This window comes from Nycticebus coucang, chromosome 3, assembly GCF_027406575.1.
Source record: "Nycticebus coucang isolate mNycCou1 chromosome 3, mNycCou1.pri, whole genome shotgun sequence".
Classification (NCBI taxonomy): domain Eukaryota; kingdom Metazoa; phylum Chordata; class Mammalia; order Primates; family Lorisidae; genus Nycticebus; species Nycticebus coucang.
The window spans coordinates 72,850,014-72,873,976 of record NC_069782.1 but is presented as its reverse complement, the minus strand read 5'-3'; the positions used below and the strand labels follow the sequence as shown (position 1 = coordinate 72,873,976).

The following is a 23,963-nucleotide window of genomic DNA, read 5'->3' as shown; positions in this document are numbered from 1 at the left end:
TGTAGTCCCAGCTACTCGGGAGGCTGAGGCAAGAGAATCGCTTAAGCCCAGGAGTTGGAGGTTGCTGTGAGCTGTGTGATGCCATGGCACTCTACCGAAGGCCATAAAGTGAGACTCTGTCTCTACAAAAAAAAAAAAAAAAAAAAAATTTTGTTTTTTGAGACAGAGCCTCAAGCTGTCGTCCTGGGTAGAGTGCCTTGGCATCACAGCTCACAGCAACCTCTAACTCCTGGGCTCAAGCGAGTCTCCTGCCTCCCCCTCCCAAGTAGCTGGGACTACAGGTACCCACCAGAACGCCCAGCTATTTTTTGGTTGCAGCCATCATTGTTGTTTGGCGGGCCCAGGCTAGATTTGAACCCGCCAGCTCAGGTGTATGTGGCTGGCGCCTTAGCCGCTTGAGCCACAGGTGCCGAGCCTGGGCTTGCTCAAATTTAATCTGGTTAAAGAGGTCTTTCGTGGGCGGCACCTGTGGCTCAGTCGGTAGGGCGCCAGCCCCATATACCGAGGGGGGTGGGTTCAAACCCGGCCCCGGCTGAACTGCAACCAAAAAATAGCTGGGCGTTGTGGCGGGCGCCTGTAGTCCCAGCTACTCGGGAGGCTGAGGCAAGAGAATCGCTTAAGCCCAGGAGTTGGAGGTTGCTGTGAGCTGTGTGATGCCATGGCACTCTACCCAGGGCCATAAAGTGAGACTCTGTCTCTACAAAAAAAAAAAAAAAAAAGAAAAAGAGGTCTTTTGTGACACACTTTCCCAGGTACAAGCCACCCACTGGCATCTTCCCCCACTTCTTTGCTTTACTTTTCTCTTTTATTCATATCACTTTTATTTTTTTTTCATATCACCTTTTTTTTTTTAGACAGAGACTCACTCTGTCACCCTGGGTAGAGTGCCATGTTGTCACAGCTCACGCAACCTCAAACTCTTGGGTTCAAGTGATCCTCCTGTCTCAGCCTCCTGAGTAGCTGGAACTATAGGCATCTGCCCCAATGCCCAGCTAGTTTTTGTATTTTTAGTAGAAACAAGGTATCACTCCTGCTCAGGCTTGTCTCAAACTCCTGAGCTCAAGCAATCCACCTGCCTCAGCCTCCCAGAGTGCTAAGATTACAGTTGTGAGCCGCTCTACCTGGACTACTTTTTTTGTTTTTAACAGACACAGAGTGTCTCACTGTCACACAGTGATATGATCACAGCTGACTGCAATCTCAAACTCCTAGACTCAAATGATCCTCCCATGTTAGCCTCCTGAATAGCTGGGACTGCAGGGACATGAAACAGGGATTTCACTATGTTGCCCAGACTGGTCTTGAACATCTGGCCTGAAGTGACCCTCCTGCCTCAGCCTACTAAAGGGCTGGGATTAGGGGTGTAAACCACCCTGCTCATCCTCTGATCACTTTCTTTTTTTTTTTTTTGTTGAGACAGGGTCCCACCCTATGCCCCTGAGCAGAGTGCAGTAGGTGTGGTAGCTCACCACAACCTCAGACTCGGGCTGTGGGCACCCGTTGCCTCAGCCTTCGGAAGCCACTGGGATTACAGGCGCTCGCAGTGGCACCCGGCTGGGTTTTTCCATTTTTTTCATGAGTCGGGGTCTCACTGTTGCTCAGGCGAGTCTCGAACTCCTAAACTCAAGCGATTCTCCCTCCTCAGCCTCCCACAGTACTGGGATTATAGGCGTGAGCCACCGCGCCCAGCCTCTGATCACTTTCTAACCACCAGAATAATTTATTTTTTATTTTTATTTTTTTGTAGAGACAGAGTCTCACTGTACCGCCCTTGGGTAGAGTGCCGTGGCGTCACACAGCTCACAGCAACCTCTAACTCTTGGGCTTACACGATTCTCTTGCCTCAGCCTCCCAAGTAGCTGGGACTACAGGCACCCGCCACAATGCCCGGCTATTTTTTGGTTGCAGTTTGGCCGGGGCCGGGTTTGAACCAGCCACCCTCGGTATATGGGGCCGGCGCCCTACTCACTGAACCACAGGCGCCGCCAAAAATAATTTATTTTTTTATTAGGATGATTGTTTCTTGTTCATATCTCTCCCTAGAATAGTGATATTCCATATGGCAGCCACATATAGGTTCATGCTTAAATTAATTAAAATGAAATAAAAGTAAAAACACAGTTCTTCAGTCATACCACATTTCAAGTTAATGTAGATAGAGAACATTTTCTTTTTTTTTTTTTGTAGAGACAGAGTCTCACTTTATTGCCCTTGGTAGAGTGCCGTGGCCTCACACAGCTCACAGCAACCTCCAACTCCTGGGCTTAAGCGATTCTCTTGCCTCAGCTTCCCAAGTAGCTGGGATTACAGGCGCCCGTCACAACGCCCGGCTATTTTTCTGTTGCAATTTGGCCGGGGCCGGGTTTGAACCCACCACCCTCGGCATATGGGGCCGGCGCCCTACCCACTGAGCCACAGGCGCCGCCCGATAGAGAACATTTTCATCACTGGGAAAGTTCCAGTATGTTGCTCTACAATGTCAGCTTTCAGAGGACAGGGGATTTGTTTTCAAGATAGGGCCTGGAACACAGCAGGAGCTCAATAATTGCTTGCTAATTGCATGAGGGTAGCAGCTGAGGCTCTTCTGGGATGGTGGCATGTGCCCCATGGATAGCAAAGAGGCTTGTGGATGGTGGGGCTTGTGGCGGTATTATGGTCTTGCACGTGCATGCACACGCATGAGGCTGCTGGGCGACAGGACGTGTGAACCCCGCCAGGTGCCCTGCGCTGCCAACACCTGCCCACGGACTGGCGGTGATTCAGTCAGTCACTGGTGCTGCATTTATTTTTGGCTTCATTAGCATTTCTGTTGCAAGTGGTGGGTGGGTAGGTGCCTGGGTCTCCCCAGCATTGCAACTGGCTTTAGTCTGAAGCCAAGGATCTAGCCAAGTCCAAGACAGATGCAGCCCCAGCGGTGTCTGCAACTCCAACCTGTATGTGGCTTCCCTCCCACCACTCTGACTGCCCCTTCTCTATTTACCTTGACAGTGAGCCTCCTTTACTCTGCCCCATCATTCAAGGCCAAACCTCCCTACAGCCTATCTCTCCTCTGCTCTTTCTCTGGGTAAACTCACTCCCAGGAGGTGTACTTTTTTACACTGTTGAGCTAAGCATTTTATAGCTCAGTGATTAAGATAGAAACCTTGGTTTTCAGACAGCCTGGATTCAAGCCCTGGCCTTGACATGCTTTAGCTGCCTGGATGCCCAAGTCACCTGACCTGACTGTGCCTCGGTCTCCCCATCTGTAAAGTGAGGCTCATACTAAATCTTTTGCCACAGGATGTTGTAAAGATTAACCAAGATAATTCCAACAAAGTGCTCAGAACAAGCCAAGCACACAGGCACTAACCAATAAGTATTAGCCTTTATCAAAACAAGGCCTCCTGCCCTGGATCTGCCTGACTTCTGGGCATCTAAGAGAAGAAGATCCCCACCCCCCCAAACATAGTCCAGAGGTGACAATCAAACCCTCTATCTGCTATTCCCATCATCACAACGCATAGCCTTAAAAAAAGTTGGGGAGGGGGCGGTGCCTGTGGCTCAGTGGGTAAGGCGCTGGCCTCATATACTGAGGGTGGTGGGTTCAAGCCCGGTCCTGGCCAAACTGCAATAAGAAATAGCGGAGTGTTGTGGTGGCTGCCTGTAGTCCCAGCTACTCGGGAGGCTGAGGCAAGAGAATCATCTAAGCCCAGGAGTTGGAGGTTGCTGTGAGCTGTGACGCCATATCACTCTACCGAGGGTGACAAAGTGAGACTCTGTCCCAAAAAAAAGAAGCAAAAAGCAACTTCAAAACCAATTATGTTAGTAAGAGTGCTTTGGGCAAGGCAGAGTGGCTCACATCTGTAATCCTAGCACTCTGGGAGGCTGAGGCGGGTGGACTGCCTGAGCTCACAGGTTCGAAACCAGCCTAAGTGAGAGCAAGACCCCATCTCTAAAAATAGCTGGGCATTGTGGCGGGCACCTGTAGTCCCAGCTACTCGGGAGTCTGAGGCAAGAGAATTACTTGAGCAGGCCAAGAATTTGAAGTTGCTGTGAGCTCATGGCACTCTACCAAGGGTGACAAAGTGAGACTCTGTCTCCAAAAAAAAAAAAAAAATAAAGCACTTTGCAACTCAGAAAAGGGGCTTTTTAATTAGCTTCATCTTCTTCTTAATTTTTAAAGCTCGTTTGGCCAAAAAACCCAGTTTAATATGGCAGGACCTAAGAAGGTTAGGAATTTGCAGGCAAAGCTCCAGGGAAAACATAGCAGCGGCTTTTCTGGACTTTGGTCATTGACTACCTGGGTAGCAGCAGACATCCCTGAACCTTTGTTGTCTGTAGAATAGAGATAATGCTCACCACTTCTGCTCCTTCCATAGTACCCACATCCCCTGTGGCTTGAGGTTCCCAATTCCTATTTGTCTAGGAAGTCCTACCTGCCATGCTTCCTCCCTCTGGCCTCACCTGGAAGGCATCTGTATCCAGCTCTATCTCTCTGAGACTGGGTGAGTCGCTGAAGTCAGCTCAAAGTAGACATGGATTCGGTTTGTTAGCTGAACTCATTCATTCCCCAAATCAGATTCTACTCAATTCCTTATCATTTCCACATTTTGGTCACTGGTGTACATACACGCTGTGCTCAAAATGGATCAAGTGTAAATTTACCTCCTGGCCTTTGCCCACACTCTGTCCCTCTGCCGGGAATGTCCTTTCCAAAATTGAACTCCACCTGAAGAGCTTGTGCCTCTAGCATCATTCCCTTGCTAAATACCTTCCAGACCCCCAGGGACAATCCCTCCTCCCTGCTCTGGGGCTCCTCCAGCTCCTGGTCCCCAAACCCTGACCACAGTGAGCTGGATAAGGCCTTGCAACTTTGAACTTACCCTCCTCGGCACTCCCATTTGCAGGGGTCCCTGGCAGGGCTGGCTCTTCTCCACTTGCTGCCTCCTCCCAGAAACCCTCCACACCTGGGCTCCCTGCAAGGACCTCCAGCTCAAACTCCTCTGTGCCCAGGGAGATGGGCAGCAGGGTGCTGGTCAAGTCCCATGGTGCTGTAGTTTCTCCTGAGGAAACTGAGACAGCCTCATCCATGCTGGCTGCAGTTGGTGTCCAAGGAGGAAAATCCAGCTTTCCAAGGGGGCTGCCCTGATGTGGAAGGGCTGAAGCTCCCAGCGTTCCCTGGGCTTCCATCTGGCCCTCTAGCTGAAGCTCCAGAAGGGGTTGGGAGCTTGAGGAGGCCAGTGTGGACATGGCCAGGACCTCAACCTTGTCCCCCTGATCCAGGGACGTGAGGGACATCACCATACTTGTATCCACAGCCATCTGAGAGGCCAAGGTGGAGCTTTTGGCTTCTTCAAATACATGGGATCCAGATTCCCAAATTCTACCAGCATCACTGGAGTCTACCAGGGCTGTGGACTCCGTGGGACCCACCATGGCTCCTTCATCTGTAGCAGCCCAAGGCTGCAAATTCAAGGTAACTCCAGGCATGAAGACGACTCCAGGATCCCCCAAGGGTGCAGATGGAAGGCTGGCACCCAGCCCTGCACTGTATGGTGAGGGCCAGGTGCTCTGCATCTCGTCAGCAGTGGCTCCAGAGCTATAAGTAGGGCTTTCTGCTGTGTTGAAGTCTCCAGACTCAGGCCCTAAGATGCCCATGATGCCCGTGGGTTCTGTGGCAGTCTCAGTGGAGGCAAAGTCTACCACCATAGTCCTGTCCACAGAGGCCCAGGGGCGGGATCCGGGGTACTCATCTTTGTTGAGAGGAGTAGGTCTGGTCACTCCAATTTCTCCAAGGTTTTCCCTGGGAGCATCAGAGTTGGCTCCAACTCTTGTATCCATGGGACTTCCTGTTCTGTGGCTGATGAGTGTCATGCTCCTGACTTCTCCACCTAGTCCTGTCGGGCCCAAGGAGGAGGGTAGGGAATACACCTTGGTCTCTGTGACAGGGGAGAGCAGTGCAGTGGCCATGACCTCACCATGCCCCTTGATCCCATTGGCCTCAGTGGGGATAGGTGTTAAGTGTGGCAGGAGTGACTGTTTGGGGGCATGCAGCATGGCCATGATAGGGAGATCGGGGGAAGTGACTACAGGGGATGCCTCCCAGGGGGCAGGGCTGGGTCCTTCCAAGAGGCTAGGAGCCGGGACAGTGGCCTCTGAGGGAGACCAAGGCAGGTCTTGGGCAGGTGGCCTTATGCTGGGGCCCTTGGGTTTCTCTAACTCCAGGCCAGAGATGCTAGGTGGGATGATAGTTGGGTGCCACTGCCAGGGCTCTGGGGAGTTCCTGCCACCAGAAGAACCTGCAACAACATCAACAACAGTATTTGTGATTATCTCTCAGCAGCCTCCTTTTTTTACTATCTCCTCGGCTCTAGGCCTGAGAAAGAAGAACCTTCTGAAGCCAAGGGATTCAGCAGGCATTCAGAGCTTCCACCCCTGGCCTGAGTGTGGCCATATCTCCATTGCTCCCCAGATCCTCAGGCAGGTACGCCCCCTGCAGATCAAACTTACCAGCTCTAGGCACATCCACCTCATTGGTCAGATCAGCCCAGGGCCTCTGGTTCCTGCCACTCTCCAAGGTGTCCTTGGCTCCAGAGATGGTGGGAGGTTCCACATGATTCCCAGCAGTCTCTGTGGTGGGGGGCTGGGTGCTGGCCTCTGTTCCCCTTTGTCCCCCACCCTCTGGTTCCTGCTGCTGGAAGTAGCGCCCATTCAACCCTTTGAAGCGCCCCCTCCTCCTTGGTGTGAGCTGGATTGGGGCCACCTCCATGTGCGAACCTGTTGCAGTGCCTGCTCCCATGCTCCTGGGGCTGGCAGCTACTGTGCTGTGCCACACTTCCCCAGTAGGCCATGAAGCCAGTGTGGGATCTCCATGGGTAGAATGGGGGGTCTCTTGAGTTTCCTGGTTCTCTGCCAATATCAGGGGTTCTTCTTCTCCACTGGACACCAGAGGCTCCTGTAAGTCAGGGGTGACTGCCTCTTCTTTCCCCAAGTTGGGGTCTAATTCATGAATAGGAGGTCCCTCTGCCGACAGAATATCCCCCTCATCCCCAGATGATGGAGTCTCTGGGTCTCCATGTTGTGGTGTGGGGTGATGAGCTATGGGAGAAAGCAGATGAGGTTGTGTTAGACCCAGGGGCTGCTTGGGAGTTCTGCTTGAAGTCTACGCACATTCTAGCATGCTTCAGCACAGATCTTCCATGCATCTCTGTTTCTCTGTACCCCTCTGACTCTCTCTGTGGTTTCTGAGATCTCCAGGCTGAGAGAGGAGGATGCAAAGTTATCACCTCCACTGTTCAGGCTGGGACCCGACTGACTGAGCCCACTCTCAGGGTTAGTGTCAACTGGTCGCACTGAGAAGTCAAGAGACAGTATGGCTCATGGGCAAAGTTCAGGCAGCTTCCAATTCTCATGAAGTCAGGTTAGCCTTGGCCTTGGATCCTCCCCTGGGTATAGGAGGCGCCCTATGGGCTTAACACTGGTTTGTTTTTACTTTTTTCCCCCCAGGGCCAAAGGCAGCTTTACCCAGAGGATTTGGCTCCTTGGGGTTGAGGTTTGCAGCTTCCAAAGCTGTGCCTCCCCCCTCCCCCGCATAAGGGAGAGCGTAATTTTTGATGTGGGCCCCTGTCAAGGCACGTGGCCAATCCAGGCATTACTTTTTCCACGTGGTGTGGCTATGGGCGTGATCCAGATAGTATATGCTCCACCCAGAGGCGTGTCTTTCAAGGTTAGAATTCTCCTAAACTTCAGAAGACAAAGTCCAGTCTGCAAATATGACTCTTGAGCCAAAGCTTGGCCTTCTCTGGTGCCGGATCCTTCCGCTAGGGCGGGGCTCCCAGGGAAATATCATCAGGGACGCGGCCTTCACCAGGGGCGTGGCCTATCGCGCAGCATGCTTCCCGGGGGGCGTGACCTTTGCCAAAGTGACAGGCCTAGGGGAGTGGCCACCAGGCGACTCCCCCTCCCAGGCCGCGGCCTAGCACACACCTCGGAAGCAGTAGGCATCGAAGCGCGCAGCGGGCGCAGGGAAGCCGGTCCGGTTGGCAAAGCGGTACACTGTGCGCACACCTGGCGCTGGGCCCCCGCAGCGCCGACGCGGCGTCTGGATTGGGTAGCGCACGCTGCCATCGGCCAGCCAGCCTGGGTCGCACTGGTCCAGGCCCTCGTGCCAGGCCAGGTGCAGCTGTCCCACTGAGGCCAGAGTAGCGCCCTGACGGCGGCACTGAGCACGGGCGCCGGCCAGCGTCAGGCGGCGGGCAGGGCCCACGTAGAAAACCTCGCCTGCAGGAGGGGGATGGTTAAGGTCAGGGAGGCCCAGAGGACCCTCCCTCAGAAACCAAGAAGGGGGTCCACATAGCCGTCCATATAGCCCCAACCTGGCTGGAGTTTGGGTGATAGTTAAACGAGACAGCGACAAGAGCAGCTGAGTATCCTGCCAGAGCATTGTCGTTATCTCTCACGCAGAGCTAACAAATCTTTTCACCAATGAGGTAAATCAGGGTTCAGAGAGAGGGAGGGGCTCAGTGAGTTGGGGGATCAGAAAGGAGAAAGAGACAGGGCTGGCGAGAGGGAGGTAGGGAGGAGACAGGCGCTCAGGGAGGGACGGAAAGCTCAGAGAGAGGGTGGGTCCAGCTCTTGGCTGCAGGTTTAGAGAGGAGACTTAGGAGAATTGCATAAGGACTTACAGAGGGATGGGAGTTGGGGAGAGTAACAGGGGCTCAGAGAGAGGTGCGTGGGGGGGGCAGGGTCCTGCAAGCCTCAGACTTACCCCCCAGCTCCCTGGCAAAGCAATACACATCATAGTGTTCCTGTGGGTCTCGCCTCCCATAGCTCCGAACCCCTGGAAGACTGCTACGGTCGCCATAGCAACCGGGACGGGACTGGGTGATAGGATACCTGACAACACAAGGGGAGGGTCCTTCTCAGAGGTGTGCTCCTGAAGCCAAGAAACCTCTTTCCTCCATCTCCTCACCCTGTGTACCCCTCACCTAACGGTGCGGTCAGAGAGCCAACCAGCATCACAGTTGTCAAAGCCGTCCTCAAAGGCAGCCTGCAGGTGTCGAGGAGCTGCAATGGTGGCTGAGCTGAGACGGCAGGCCTCCTGGGCCTCAGCAAAGGTCAGCACATAGCGGTCCCGGGCTGCCCGGTAGTGGAACACAACCCCTATAGGGGAACATCCAGGATGAGAGAGTTGACTTTTGCTGGAATATGCAAAAACAGACCCCTCTCTTACAGATGACACTCCTCCAGTCTGCTAATAGACCCACTGTCATACATTGCCTTGTACCACATCCATTTACCCAGCACCCAGCAAAGTGCTAGGGCAATGGTGGTGAGTGAGATCCACATGCCCCCATTTCACAAATGAGAAAACTGATAACAATGTCCATAAAGGACTAGAAGGCTCCCTGGAGGAGTTGACATGTAAGCCAGGATGTGAAGCACCAATAACAGGGTCACTGTGACTCAAATTCTTATTTAGGTATGAAAGAAATGGCTAAGCAAGATAAAAGAATTAAACATTTTGCTCCATCTAATCAGACTGAGAAGTCTAGGCACAGTGGCTCATGCATGTAATCCCAGAGCTTTGGGAGGCAAGGTGAAAGGTTTACTTAAAGCCAGGAATTTGAGACCAGCCTGGGCAACAGACCAAGACCCATGTCACTACCAAAAATAAATCAGAGAGCCCTTGGAGGAAGCTGTGTCCTCAGCATCTGGTGTTCAATAAGTATGTGGCTTAATGAATGAAACAGAACAAATCTAGAGGTAGAATTCACTTTTTCACCACTAATCAGGTGTTTTTTGAGTTTTACTGGTTTTGAGAAGTGAGCCCTTCAAAAGGGGATGATTGGGGTGGTGCCTGTGGCTCAAGGAGTAGGGCTCCAGCCCCATATACTGGAGGTGGTGGGTTCAGACCCAGCCCCAGCCAAAAACTGCAAAAATAAAAAAATAAAAAAAATAGGGCGGCGCCTGTGGCTCAGCGGGTAGGGCTCCGGTCCCATATGCCGGAGGTGGCGGGTTCAAACCCAGCCCCGGCCAAATTAAAAAAAAAAAAAATAAAAAAAAAATAAAAAAAATAAAAAAAATAAATAAAAATAAATAAAAAACAAAAGGGAATGATTGGTTGACCCCATAAAAATGCAATACTATCCTATTTATGTTCCCAATTCATGGCTTGGAGGGGAGAGGATTAATCCCCAGGATAGGGAGTCCAAGGACTTGCCCAAGGTCCACATAAATTATGGGACTAGATTTCACAGTCTACAGCATATTTTCTATACCACAATCCATTCACTGAGTCACACATTAAAAATCTATTGAGCATCTCCTGTGTGCCAGACCCAGTTGTACACTGCTTTAACATTTTTTTTCTTTGTCCATCTTGATAGGTTAGGAAAACAGAAACTGCACTGGGTATTTCAACAGGAAGAATTTAATAAAGGAATTGGAGAAATGGGTATTTATATATACATATATTTTTATATAGTTTATGGTTTGGGGGTTTGGAGGTTTTTTTGTTTGTTTGCTATTTTTTTTTTTGCAGTTTCTGACCGGGGCTGGATTTGAACCCGCCACCTCTGGCATATGGGGCCAGCACCCTACTCCTTTGAGCCACAGTCACCGCCCCTTGTTTGTTTGCTTTTTTAGAGATGGGGTCTCACCCTATCACCCAGAGTGGAGTACAGTGGGGCTGAAGACTCCCGGGCTCAAGAAATCCTCCCACCTCAGCCTCTTGAATAATTGAGACTACAGGCATAAACTACCATGCCTGGCTAATTTATTTTTCCACTACATTGCCGAGGCTGGTCTCAAACTCCTGGCCTCATGCCTCAGCTTCCCAAAGTGCATGGATTATGAAGAGACATTACAGGGTGTCATTCTGTAAGTGGCAAATGCCACGGCCCATGGCCCTTGCTCCTGTAATACATATTTCTTTTTTTTTTTTTTTTTCTTTTTTTTTGTAGAGACAGAGTCTCACTTTATGGCCCTTGGTAGAGTGCCGTGGCCTCACACAGCTCACAGCAACCTCCAACTCCTGGGCTTAAGCGATTCTCTTGCCTCAGCCTCCCGAGTAGCTGGGACTACAGGCGCCCGCCACAACGCCCGGCTATTTTTTGGTTGCAGTTTGGCCGGGGCCGGGTTTGAACCCGCCACCCTCGGTATATGGGGCCGGCGCCTTACCGACTGAGCCACAGGTGCCGCCCGTAATACATATTTCTAATCGACATACATTTTTTTTTTTTTTTGGAGACAGAGTCTCTGGGATATGGTGCTGTGGCATCAGCCTAGCTCACAGTAACCTCAAACTCCTGGATACAGGCAATCCTTCTGTCTCACCCTCCCAAGTAGCTGGGACTACAGGCAAGTGCCATCTCGCCTGGCTAATTTTTCTATTTTTAGTAGAGACAGAGGCTCATCCTTGCTCAGGGTGGTCTTGAACTCTTGAGCTCAAGCAGTCACTTCATCCTCCTAGAGTGCTGGCATTACAGATATGAGCCACTGCGCCCAGCTGGGATGGCTAATTTTTCTGAGTTTTTTGTTTTTGTTTTTGTAGACACTGGGTTTTATTATTGCTCAGGCTGGTCTCCAAACTCCTGACCTCAAGTGATACTCCTGCTTCAGCCTCCCAAGGTGCTAGGACTTTGTTATAAGCCGCCATACCTGGCTGAGTATTCCTGTTTTACATAGAAAGCCAATGTCCTTTGTCTTACGTAAAATTAGGTAAATTAGGTAACTGTAAAATTGACTTTTAAAGCAAAATTGCAAAATCCTGTCTAGATATTACTTACCACTCCTGTGTTCCATAGGAAATTGAGCTGGAGGCTGCTTCCTTTTGATTAAAAAAGAAAAGTAGGCTCTGTGCCTGTAACTCAATGGTTAGGGCGCTGGCCACATGCTCCAGGGCTGGTGGGTTCAAACCCGGCCCAGGCCTGCTAAACAAAAAACAATAGCCAGGCGTTGTGGCAGGCACCTGTAGTCCCAGCTACTAGGGAGGCTGACACAAGAGAATCGCTTGAGCCCAAGAGTCTGAGGTTGCTGTGAACTATGACACTACAGCACTCTACCAAGGGTGACAAAGTAAGACTCTGTCTCAATAAAAAAAGAAGAAGAAGAATTGGCCAGGTGTGATGGTTCATGCTTGTAATCCTAGCACTAGGGGAAGCCAGAGTGGGTGGATTACCTGAGCTCAGGAGTTTGAGACCAGTCTGAGGAAGAAGGAGACCCCATCTCTACTAAAAATAGAAGAATTAGCCAGGCATTGTGGTGGGTGACTGTAGTCCCAGCTATGTGGGAGGCTGAGGCGAGAGGATCACTTGAGCCCAGTAGTTTGAGGTTACTCTGAGCTATGATGTAAAATGAGTGTGCCACGGCACTCTACCCAGGGCAATAGAGTGAAACTCTGTCTCAAAAATAAATAAATAAATAAATAGGTACTAAAAGATGGGATAGTATCTGTGAAGACCTTCTTCATGACTTTATCAAAAGAAATGAAAAGGAATCACTCTTCCGGGTGTAGTTTCTAAGGTGACACTGAGTGGGTAGGCTCCAGGCTCAGCCCCTCCCTCTCCCAGGCTCAGCCCCTCCCTTCCTTGCCCCAACTGACCCGTCACCTCCAAGGGCACCAGGTCCTGTTCATCTTCGATGCCCCTCACCACCTGGCAGCGGTAGAGCCCGGAGTCACTGGCCCTCAGTGGCCCCAGCAGTAGTGTGGCATTGGCTCGTCGCCGGGGGTAGGCAGGCAGTGACACTCGTCCCTGCCAACTCTTGGCCACCCGAACCACATTGTCCTTGGCCACCAGGATGGGCAAGTCTTGTCGCTGGCCTGACGCAGTCCGAATCTTCGTCCACTTGATCCGAGGGGCATCTTGGGCTGCATCTTGCCGTGGCTGCAGGGTGAAGAGACAGGGCAGGGCCACCAGCTCTGCCAGTGCAGCCCGTACTGACCCAGATCCCACCTTGTGCATGTGGAGCCCCTTTTCAGCATCATCAATGATATCCTCTGTGCCTAGGTTAAAGAACATGGAGAGAGGGTATGACTCTGTGATAAGGACCAGCAAGCAGGGACAGCTGTTTCTCTCACAGCCACAGGAAAGTCACTTTCTTTCTCTGAGCCTCAGTTTCTCCAAAAGTTAAGCAAGAGGCGGCCAATAGAAGGAAAATAATATGTATGAAGCATCTTCATTATAACATGCATTTTACAGCAATCAGCTCATTTGACTTTTTTTTTTTTGTAGAGACAGAGTCTCACTGTACCGCCCTCGGGTAGAGTGCCATGGCGTCACACGGCTCACAGCAACCTCTAACTCTTGGGCTTACGCGATTCTCTTGCCTCAGCCTCCCGAGCAGCTGGGACCACAGGCACCCGCCACAATGCCCGGCTATTTTTTTGTTGCAGTTTGGCCGGGGCTGGGTTTGAACCCGCCACCCACGGCATATGGGGCCGGCGCCCTACTCACTGAGCCACAGGCACCACCCTTGACTTTCTTTTTTTTTTTTTTTTTTTGTAGAGACAGAGTCTCACTTTATGGCCCTCGGTAGAGTGCCGTGGCATCACACAGCTCACAGCAACCTCCAACTCCTGGGCTTAAGCGATTCTCTTGCCTCAGCCTCCCGAGTAGCTGGGATTACAGGTGCCCGCCACAACGCCCAGCTATTTTTTGGTTGCAGTTCAGCCAGGGCCGGGTTTGAACCCGCCACCCTCAGTATATGGGGCCGGCGCCTTACCAACTGAGCCACAGGCGCTGCCCTTGACTTTCTTTTTGTTTGTTTTTTGAGAGACAGGTCTTGCTCTTTTGCCCAGGCTGGAGTGCAATGGCATGATCAGCATAAAACAGCCTAAAACTCTTGGTCTGAGCCTCAGCCTCCTGAGACTACAGGCACACACAATTGTGTCTGGAGATTTTATATATATATATATATATATTTTTTTTTTTTTGTCAGTTTTTGGCCGGGGTCGGGTTTGAACCCGCCACCTCTGGTATATGGGGCTGGTGCCCTACTCACTGAGCCACGGGCACCACCCATGTCTGGATATTTTTTAAATATTTTGCAATGGCTGGGCACAATGGCTCACACCTGTAATCCTAGCACCCTGGGAGGCTGAGGCAGGTGGATTGCTTGAGCTCAGGAGTTTGAGACACCAGCCTGAGCAAGAGGGAGACCCCATCTCTACTAAAAATAGAAAAACTAATCTGGGTGCAGTAGTTCATGCCTATAATCCTAACACTCTGGGAGACCAAGGTGGGTGGATTGCTTGAGCTCAGGAGGTTTTTCTTTTTTTGAGACGGAGCCTCAAGCTGTCACCTTGGGTAGAGTGCCGTGGCATCACAGCTCACAGCACCCTCCAACTCCTGGGCTTAAGCAATTCTCCTGCCTCCGCCTCCCAAGTAGCTGGGACTGTAGGCACCTGCCACAACTCCTGGCTATTTTTTGGTTGCAGCCATCATTGTTGTTTGGCAGGCCTGGGCTGGATTCAAACCCACCAGCTCAGGTGTATGTGGCTGGCACTCTAGCCGCTTGAGCCACAGATGCCGAGCCGAGCTCATGAGTTTGAGACCAGCCTGAGCCAAAGAGAAACCCCATCTCTACTAAAAATAGAAAAACTGAGGCAGGATGATAACTTGAGCTCAAGTTAGAGGATGCTGTGGGCTATGATGCCATGGCACTCTACCCAGGGTGACAGCTTGACACTGTCTCAAAAAAAAAGTAATAATAATAATAGAAAAACTAGCCAGACATTGTGGCAGGTATCTATAGTTTCAGCTACTCTGGAGGCTGAGGCAAGAGGATCACTTGAGCTCAGAAGTCTGAGGTTGCTGTGAGCCATTTTGACACCATACCACTCTTCCAGGGCAGCAGAGTGAGACTCTGTCACAAAAAATAAAAGGGCTGGGCCTGGTGTCTCATGCCTATAATCCTAGCAGTCTAGGAGGCCAAGGCAGGAGGATTGTCTGAGCTCTGGAGTTTGAGACCAGTCTGAGAAAGAGCGAGACCCCTTCTCTACTAAAAATAGAAAACTAGGGCAGCGCCTGTGGCTCAATCGGTAAGGCGCCGGCCCATATACCGAGGGTGGTGGGTTCAAACCCGGCCCCGGCTGAACTGCAACTAAAAAATAGCCAGGCGTTGTGGCGGGCACCTGTGGTCCCAGCTACTTGGGAGGCTGAGGCAAGAGAGTCGCTTAAGCCCAGGAGTTGGAGGTTGCTGTGAGCTGTGATGCCATGGCACTTTACCGAGGGCCATAGAGTGAGACTCTGTCTCTACAAAAAAAAAAAAAAATAGAAAACTAGCCAGGCATCGTGGCAGACACCTGTAGTCCCAGCTACTTGGGAGGCTAAGACAAGAGGATCTCTTGGGCCTAAGAATTTGAGGGTGTTGTGAGCTATGCTGTCATGGCATTCTCTGCAGGGCAACTTGAGACTCTGTCTCAAAAATAATAAAATAAAATACTTCATAGATATGGGATTTTGCTGTGTTGCCAAGCTGGCCTTGAACTCCTGATATCAACTGATCTTCCTCCTTTGGCCTTCCAAAATGCTAGAATTATGGGTGTGAGCCATCATGCCTGGCCTCACTTGATTTTTTTTTTTTTTTGAGACAGAGCCTCAAGCTGTCACCCTGGGTAGAGTTTTGTGGCATCACAGCTCACAGCAACCTCCAGCGCCTGGGCTCAAGCAATTCTCCTGCCTCAGCCTCCCAAGTAGCTGGGACTATAGGCACCCACCACAATGCCCAGCTATTTTTTGGTTGCAGCTGTCATTGTTTTTTTTTTTTTTTTTTTTTGGCCGGGGCTGGGTTTGAACCCGCCACCTCTGGCATATGGGGCCGGCACCCTACTCCAATGAGCCACAGGCGCCGCCCTCTTTTTTTTTTTTTTTTTTTTTGCAGCCGTCATTGTTGTTTGGCGGGCCCAGGCTGGATTCGAACCCACCAGCTCAGGTGTGTGTGGCTGGTGCCTTAGCCGCTTGAGCCACAGGCGTCGAGCCAACCTCACTTGATTTTTATAAGCACTGCAGACCTGCAGTGTCTCATTCTCTTTTGGGGGAGCTGAGAAAACAGAGGCTCAAAGAGAAAATTGTACTTGCCTAAGTCCACTAAGCAAATCATTGAATGATTTCTAAAGCCTGGGCTCTTGACCACAATTGGAGAGATGCCAGGAGAAGAATACAGACCTTTATTTCCATTGCCCTTTTCTTGTCAGACATCAATAATCAATCTCCATATTATTCTTATTTCTCTCTCACCATGCTCTCTCCCTTCCCCCTCTCTGTTTTTGCTCTCTCTCTCTCTCTCCCCACCCCTCTTTGGCTCACCTCAGCAAAACACTGAGAGGCGGGAACCTCCAGCTTCTGCTGACAGTGACTAAAAATAACCTCGCAGGTATCTTGTTCTTTTTTGACTGTTCAAAGACCTTTTCATCTATTCTCATTTTATTCTCTAGACCAAGGCAGGGGACCAGCAAGAGAGGGCTCTGGAATTCAAAAGCTGCCCCATCATGTTCTCTTTTCAGACTCTAATCTGTCCTTCCCCACAAGCCAACTCACCCTGTTCCCCAGCCACAAAAATCAGCATCTGAAGCATCAAAAAGCCCAAGGCCCAGACAAACGTGGTCCCCATCCTGGACCTGAAACAAAATGGAGAGGCAGGGAGGAGTAAGCCATGGTACAACCCTCCCTGACATTCAGCTTGGAAGGACGAGATACCCCCACTCTACAGATCAAGAAACTAGGTCTTGAAGAGGCCAGTGTATTATTCAAGGTCACAGAGGAAACATACAAAAATTTGAATCCAGAACTACCTAACTTCAGGATCTAAGCAGTGATGCCTCATGATCAGAAGCATGGGTGTTAGAATGAATCCGAGGTAGGGTTGGCAGAACAACCCTCTGCCTGTTCCTTGCTGAGTGACCTTGGGCACATATCTTAACTTCTCTGTGCCTCACTTTCTTCCTGGGTCAGAGAGGGGCAACATCAAGTAGTTGAAAGGAATGAAAGAGTCAATACATATAAAATGCTTAGAACTGCCTGGCATAAAAGAGTATATTTTAGCTGTTGCTATTATTATTATTGACCTTAGTACAGCCAAAATTGAAATTCCAATTTTTCAAATCAGCCTCCCCCATCGGAGCAGGGGTTCCTAGAGGGCAGCAGCCAGTTGCAATTCTCCCAGGGTCCCCAGTCCAGGCAGCAGGCTGGCCTCCAAGCCAGCCTTTAATCTGGGTTTAATGTGAAGTCTGGAAAGGCAATCCTGTATCCCAGCTGACTGACACGATTCTCAGCTTTAATTCCAGGATTTGGTTGTTACCAAGATTCTATTCTTGGTTTCTGGGATTTCTGAGGTACTGCCAACTCCCAGCTGGAGGAAGGGGCCTCACCCTTGCCCACCCCATCCTCCTTCTGACTTCATATGGCTTGATGAAGATTTTTCCCAGGCACACGGAGAAATTGCAATTGTGAGTCCAGTTCTCCATAAAGGTTGTGACCCATGGGCATAAAGTGGACAATTGCTGAGTGCTTCTTGTGAGCAAAGCCCATTCCAGATGCGGGATACAGCATTGTCTTCCCAGATTTCACATTCTTCCAGAATCCAGAAATCCTCCAGAGAGGGGCCCCTCCCTAAAGCCTCCTACCCTTCCGGATAGCACTCACCAGACCTCAGGAAGTGGACACATATGGGGAATTAGAACATCATCTGCAAATCCAGCCTTTGCACTCTGCTCCCATAAAGAAATAACTGTCAGGAAGGGGGATTGGTTGGAGTCTGGAATGGCTAGAGCTGACCCCCCTCTCTTCTTTCCAGTTCTAAAGAGTCTCCAGGCTGGACATGGTGGCTCATGCCTGCAATCCTAGCACGCTGGGAGGCTGAGGAGGGTGGATTGCCTGAGTTCAGGAGTTCAAGACGAGCCTGAGCCAGAGTGAGACCTTGTCTCTTAAAAAAAAAAAACAACTAGGCATTGTGGTGGGCACGTGTAGTCCCAGCTACTCGGGAGGCTGAGGCAAGAGAATTCCTTAAGCCCAAGAGTTTGAGGTTGCTGTGAGCTCTGATGCCACTGCACTCTACTGAAGGCGACAAAGTGAGACTCTGTCTCAAAAACAAAACAAAACAAAACAAAGTAAAACAAAAAACTCCTGCTAGGAGGCACAGCGAGGGACCTGTCCATGGTGCTGAACAGTGAAGTTTCAACACCACAACACTGCCCATCAAATCTGCAAACACAGTATCTCTGGGGCCCAGAAAGGGCCAGTGGTTTGCTTCAGGCTGCACAGCAGGGCCAAGGTCCAGGCCAGTTCTTGGACTGGTGCCCCCATGCACCAACCTGTAAACCTCAGCAACATTTGACTATATCTAGTGTATCCTCATTTCTTCCCTTTGGAACTCTGTGCTAGGGTGGGGTCCCCTGATGGCTCTTCCAGCCCTGGGCAGGTATTAGAGGGTAGGTCAGGACTCTGGGTTGCACTTGACCACACCAGGGCCTTAGGAGGGGACTGGTCAAAGAATTCATATTCATATTCTCTCTCTCTCATATCCCATATAGTTAAGAGCGCAGACTACATCCAGACAGCCCTGCCTCTGCTCCTGAACTAGCTGCTTTAATCTCTCTGTACCTTAGTTTAGTTTCCCCACCTATAAGATGGTAATGATCCTGCAAATAACTCATAGGATTACTGTAAGAATGAAATGACCTAAAACTTGCAAAGTCCTAGAAATGTTAAATTTAAACACAGCTCTGGTGACGCCTGTGGCTCAGTGATTAGGGCGCCAGCCCCATATACCAAGGGTGGCGGGTTCAAACCCAGCCCTGGCCAACTACAAAAATAGCCGGATGTTGTGGGGGGTGCCTGTAGTCCCAGCTAATTGGGAGGCTAAGGCAAGAGAATTGTCTAAGCCCAAGAGCTGGAGGTTGCTGTGAGCTGTGATGCCACAGCACTCTACCAAGGGCGATAAAGTGAGACTCTGTCTCAAAAAAAAATAAAAATAAAAACAGCTCAAAGTCTCCTGTACACACTAAAAATATACCAACTGAGTGAGGTGGTTCGACATGGTGAGAGACACGGTTCCAGGTGAAATACACACACACACACACACACACCTTCCCACTGCCTTCCACTTGCACGCTCACACACCTACATCCTTGTCTTAAAATACTTCCTCCCTGTGGCTACCAGAGGGTGAGCATTTACACAGCTATCTAGGGCCCATCCCCTCATGAATAATGTAGGATCCTTATACATATGCAAATAGAGGCCTTTGGGTTGCTGGGGGAGGGCAGCCCAGATTAATGTGAGTGAGAATCTGTGTGTGTGTCTCTCTCCCTTCACTCCCACTTTCAGTCTGGGTGGACACTGAGTGAGCGTGAGTTTGTCAGGAGACTTTTTTTGTGTGTTTGTGACTGGGTATACATCAGGAGTTCTGTGTCCAGCTAAGGACATGCATGCTGTTGTGCCCTGTGGTCTGTGCAGCCTGAAGGAACTCATGCACTGGGTGGAGTACACAGAACCCAGTGTGATTTCTGGATGTGTGGGTTTGTCCCTCAGGAGCGGCTGTGTGCACATAGATGTACTTCTGGCCTGAGAGAGTGTATTAGTGTGCACAGGTGTGAATGTAGAACTCTTTAGAGGAGAAAGGAAGCCGGGCTCAGTAAATTATTCTAGGCTGCACCTTGGGGACTTCAACCCCTGCCCAACCTCACCCCATAAGCTCTCTAACTCCTCTCACACAAACCACATCCCACATTCCCACTCCCAGGGCTCATATCGCCACTCACATGGAAAGGACTCTTGCCACACATATGCACACACAGGACACACACATAGCCACACACCCCAGACACAAGACCCTGGGAGACACACAGATTCACAGTGACATTAACAAAGAGAGGCAATATGGGCACTCACAAGACAGGCAGCATGTCTTCTGCACAAAGATACACACCCACAGCCTCCAGGCATCCCCACACAAACCCCTCCATGAACTGATCACCATTAGACATAGCCCTTCACTTCTATTCATGCTCACTCGTGATGCCAGCCCTGGCACAAACCGGGATGGATAAATGTGGCCTCAGTGACTGATGGGTGCTCATCATTTTGCCACATGGTGATGTGGCCCCTGGCATAAGTTGTCTGACAAAGACACAACTGCAGTCATGTCAGACTCACAGGGGATCCCGGACCCCCTGGGCACACTCTCCCTCCCCTGCCTGCCTAGGGCAAACACATACACAAAGCCTCCCTCCTCTTTGGGGGGTGGAACTTTCATTTGGGAATGTCCATAAGCAATTGACACTGCTGGTTTCTGGGGTCCCAGAGTGCACCCACTCCTCCCTCTCTGCTCTGCCCCCACAATCCCCCTGCCAGGGCCCAGTGCCAACCCTTTCCTCACTCTGGCTGTTCCCACTGATGCTGCTTGAGAGGAACAAAGCCCTGAGCGCTCCTACCCACAATGGGCCTGGGGTTCCTGTCCCCTACTTCCCAGCGCCTGTGTCCCCAAACCAAGCCAGGGCATCCAAATGCACCTATAGGAACTGAAGAGACAAGGGTCTATGTCATGCTGTGTGGATGTGCAAGATATAGAGGTGTGATGGGAAGCCCCCTTTTTGTGCTAGCGTCCCTTTTGGATGGTGGGATCCATAACTGGGGGCCCCCACTCAGCATTCACATGGAATACACAGTGTGCTCCTGGGAAAAGGGACAGCACCTCAAACCCAGGTCCAAAGGAACAACGGAGGACCATCTTGGGATGGGGCCCCACAGAGCCTTCTCCCTGAGTCAGAATTTGGTGACAGGACCTGGCCTGAAAGGACAGGGAGACAACAGGGCATCCTTTCCCCATGGCCATTCACTTTTAGCACAGACCCTCTTCCACTGAGCTCAGGCTGCGGCCCCCTCCCCACTGCAGTCCAGCTGGGGAATCCTCCATTCACCTGCAAATTGGGAATCCCCACTTAAAATCCTGGGGTGTCTCAATTCAGACACGGGGATGCCCTGTTCTGGAATTCACAATTCAGCATCTGAGTGTTTTTCTCTTCTCTCCAAACTCAGGTGCTCCTTCCCTAGCCATGGTTCCCATCATCCCCTCCCCAGGTCTGAGACCCACCCCCAACCAGGCCCCCTCCCCACCTTGGGGTTGTCTCTACATTCCTTGGACAACCTTACCCCCAAATGCCTGTCCCCTGACATCCTCAAGCGCCCTCCCAGTTAGCCCTTCCTCCCCATCCTGATGCTCCCCTCCCCCCTTACCCTCTCCTCATTCTGGGGGCTTCTCCCTGATCTCAGACCCCTTCCCCAATCCCAGGCTCTGTCTCCAATCCCGAGGTCTTCTCCTCCAATGCCTTCCCCTCCCCACGACGGACACCCCACCTGGCTCCTAGCTCGGACGCATCCCGGGGCGGTTGCCGGCACAAAGAACGCTCGGATCAGCTTGCTAGGCGCTGGGTCCAGCCCCTGCGCTCCGCTCGCCCCAGCACCGCCTCAGCGCTTATAAAGGGGCCGCGGGGCTGCTCTGCGCATGCGCCCCCGGCAGCCAGCGGCCTCCGGCTGCTTTGGGGAAGGGGGCTCCTTCTGTCTAAAATCTTCCCCCACTTTTCCGTCACTCACTCTTTCCGGGGGTGGGGGCTGTGCCTGACTTATCCCCTACCCCACATTCTCTTTGCCCCAGGAACCGCGTTACGTGTACCCAGACCGCCCCATGATGAAGTCTGACCCATTATACAGGTGGGGAAACTGAGGCCCAAGGGAGGCAAAGTCGCTTGGGGAAGGGCGACTTGGGGAAGGGCAAAGTCGCAACAAAGGGAAGGGCAGAGCAGGAAGTCAAACCCCGGATCTCTGGGGGCTCGCTCTCAAGGCAGTTTTGGCTGCAGTTACTGTTTTATCCCATTCATAAAGAGGAAACTGAAGCCCAGAGAGGCTGGGAAGACTCCTTGGTCACACAGCTGGTGCTAGGCAGTAGGGTGGAAGCCCAGGTGTGCCACATTCCAGAGATGTTTCCAATAGCTCCAGCCAGATAATATCATTTTTTATTAATTCACTTTTGTCCAATCAGCATTTGTGGCTGTGGTTAAAGACCTGGTGCTGTTACTGATACAGGAATATTTTTGCTTTGGACAGGGCATAGGTGTGTCATCGCCAAGATACCCCAGTTTTCAAAAGCCTACATCCACACAATGGAATATTATCCAGCCATAAAAAGGACTAAATTCTGACACCTGCTACAATGTGGATGAACCTTGAAAACAGGATGAAAGAAGCCAGACACAAAAGGCCACATAGTATGTGATTCCATTCATACAAAATGTCCCAAATCCATAGAGACAGAAAGCAGATTAGTGGCTCTCAGAGGCTGGGGTAGGGGGAATGGGGAGTGACTACTAAGGGAGACCAGGTCTCCTTTGGGAAAGATGAAAATGTTCTGGAACTAAATAGAGGTGATGTTGCACAATAATGTGAATGTACTTAATGCTACGAAATCATACACTTTATTTTGTGTTATGTGTATTTTATCACAATAAAAAAACCAGAAATGAGGTGAGGAAAAATCCTAGAGAAGTCAGTCCCATCCCCTGTCTACCTTCCTGTAGTCTCGGTATCTCATAGATGAGAATGGGCTTCCCCCCACTACCACTGGAGTCTTACGTCTGTGTGTATGTGTTTGAGTATCTCTGGGTTGGGTGTCAGTCTAGTGAGGAGAGAGACAGAAAACAAGATAGTTTCCACAAGATTATAAAGAGAAGTGGGGGGTGGCTCAAAGGAGTGGGGCGCTGGCCCCATATGCTGGAGGTGGCGGGTTCAAACCCAGCCCCGGCCAAAACTGCAAAAAAATAAAAAATATTGGGCGGCGCCTGTGGCTCAGTCGGTAAGGCGCCAGCCCCATATACCGAGGGTGGCGGGTTCAAACCTGGCCCCGGCCAAACTGCAACCAAAAAATAGCCGGGCGTTGTGGCGGGCGCCTGTAGTCCCAGCTACTTGGGAGGCTGAGGCAAGAGAATTGCTTAAGCCCAGGAGTTGGAGGTTGCTGTGAGCTGTGTGATGCCGCGGCACTCTACCGAGGGCCATAAAGTGAGACTCTGTCTCTACAAAAAAAAAATAAAAATAAAAAATAAAAAATAAAGAGCAAGTGGGAATGAGTGAAGGATGAAGGAAGAACCCAAGGGAGGAAGGGGCAGCCCTAGGGTCTAAGGTGACACAAAGGGCAGCTGCACTTACTGTTTAACTCCATGTCACAGAAGGGAGTTGTAGGTCAGGGATCTCAGCTGATGTGACTTCGGGTAACAGCTGTGTCACCAGAGACCAAAGAGTGTGTGACTCTGGGAAAGCCATGTGCTTAACTGTGCCTTGGTATCCCCATCTAAAATGGGGATAATTGGCCAGGTACAGTGGCTCATGCCTGTAATCCTAGGACTCTGGGAGGCCAAGGTAGGCAGACTGCTGGAGTTCAGGAGTTCAAGACCAGCCTGAGCAAAAGTTAGACCCTGTCTCTACTAAAAATAGAAAAACTAGCCCAGGCTCAGTGCCTGTAGCACAGTGGTTACGGCACCAGCCACATGCACCAAGGCTGGCAGGTTTGAGCCTGGCCCTGGCCAGCTAAACAACGATGACAACTGCAACAAAAATATAATCAGGTGTTGTGGTAGGCGCCTGTAGTCTCAGCTACTTGGAAGTCTGAAGCAAAGAAAAGAAAAAGAAAAACTAGCCTAGCCTTGTGACAGGCACCTGTAGTCCCAGTTACTCAGGAGGCTGAGCAGGAGGATTGCTTGAACCAAGTTTGAGGTTGCTGACAGCACTCTAGTCTGGGCAACAGAGTAAGACTCTGTCTCAGGGCGGCGCCTGTGGCTCAAGGAGTAGGGCGCCGGTCCCATATGCTGGAGGTGGTGGGTTCAAACCCAGCCCCGGCCAAAAGTCACAAAAAAAAAAAAAGTTGAGTTGGGCGGCGCCTGTGGCTCAGTTGGTAAGGCGCCGGCCCCATATACCGAGGGTGGTGGGTTCAAACCT

At 51.0% G+C, this 23,963-nt stretch overlaps 1 protein-coding gene across 5 annotated transcripts in view; it reads right to left on the bottom strand.

Moving 5' to 3' along the window:
• Window positions 1-23,963, bottom strand: part of NCAN (neurocan) — a 46,793-nt gene that overhangs the window by 18,085 nt on the left and 4,745 nt on the right. The window contains exons 1-9 of one of the 5 annotated variants that reach the window (XM_053586586.1): window positions 21,336-21,429; window positions 16,521-16,600; window positions 12,584-12,985; window positions 8,967-9,141; window positions 8,747-8,874; window positions 7,966-8,259; window positions 6,757-7,077; window positions 6,490-6,609; window positions 4,863-6,278 (exon numbers count right to left, since the gene is read on the bottom strand). In XM_053586586.1, coding sequence (XP_053442561.1) covers window positions 4,863-6,278; window positions 6,490-6,609; window positions 6,757-7,077; window positions 7,966-8,259; window positions 8,747-8,874; window positions 8,967-9,141; window positions 12,584-12,985; window positions 16,521-16,593 — 2,929 coding nt within the window. In that variant the 5' untranslated portion in view covers window positions 16,594-16,600; window positions 21,336-21,429. Of the gene's footprint in view, window positions 1-4,862; window positions 6,279-6,489; window positions 7,078-7,965; window positions 8,260-8,746; window positions 8,875-8,966; window positions 9,142-12,583; window positions 12,986-16,520; window positions 16,601-21,335; window positions 21,430-23,177; window positions 23,294-23,963 lie in introns of those variants that run through there. The other 4 variants (XM_053586584.1, XM_053586582.1, XM_053586583.1 and 1 more) reach the window with 4 other exon arrangements.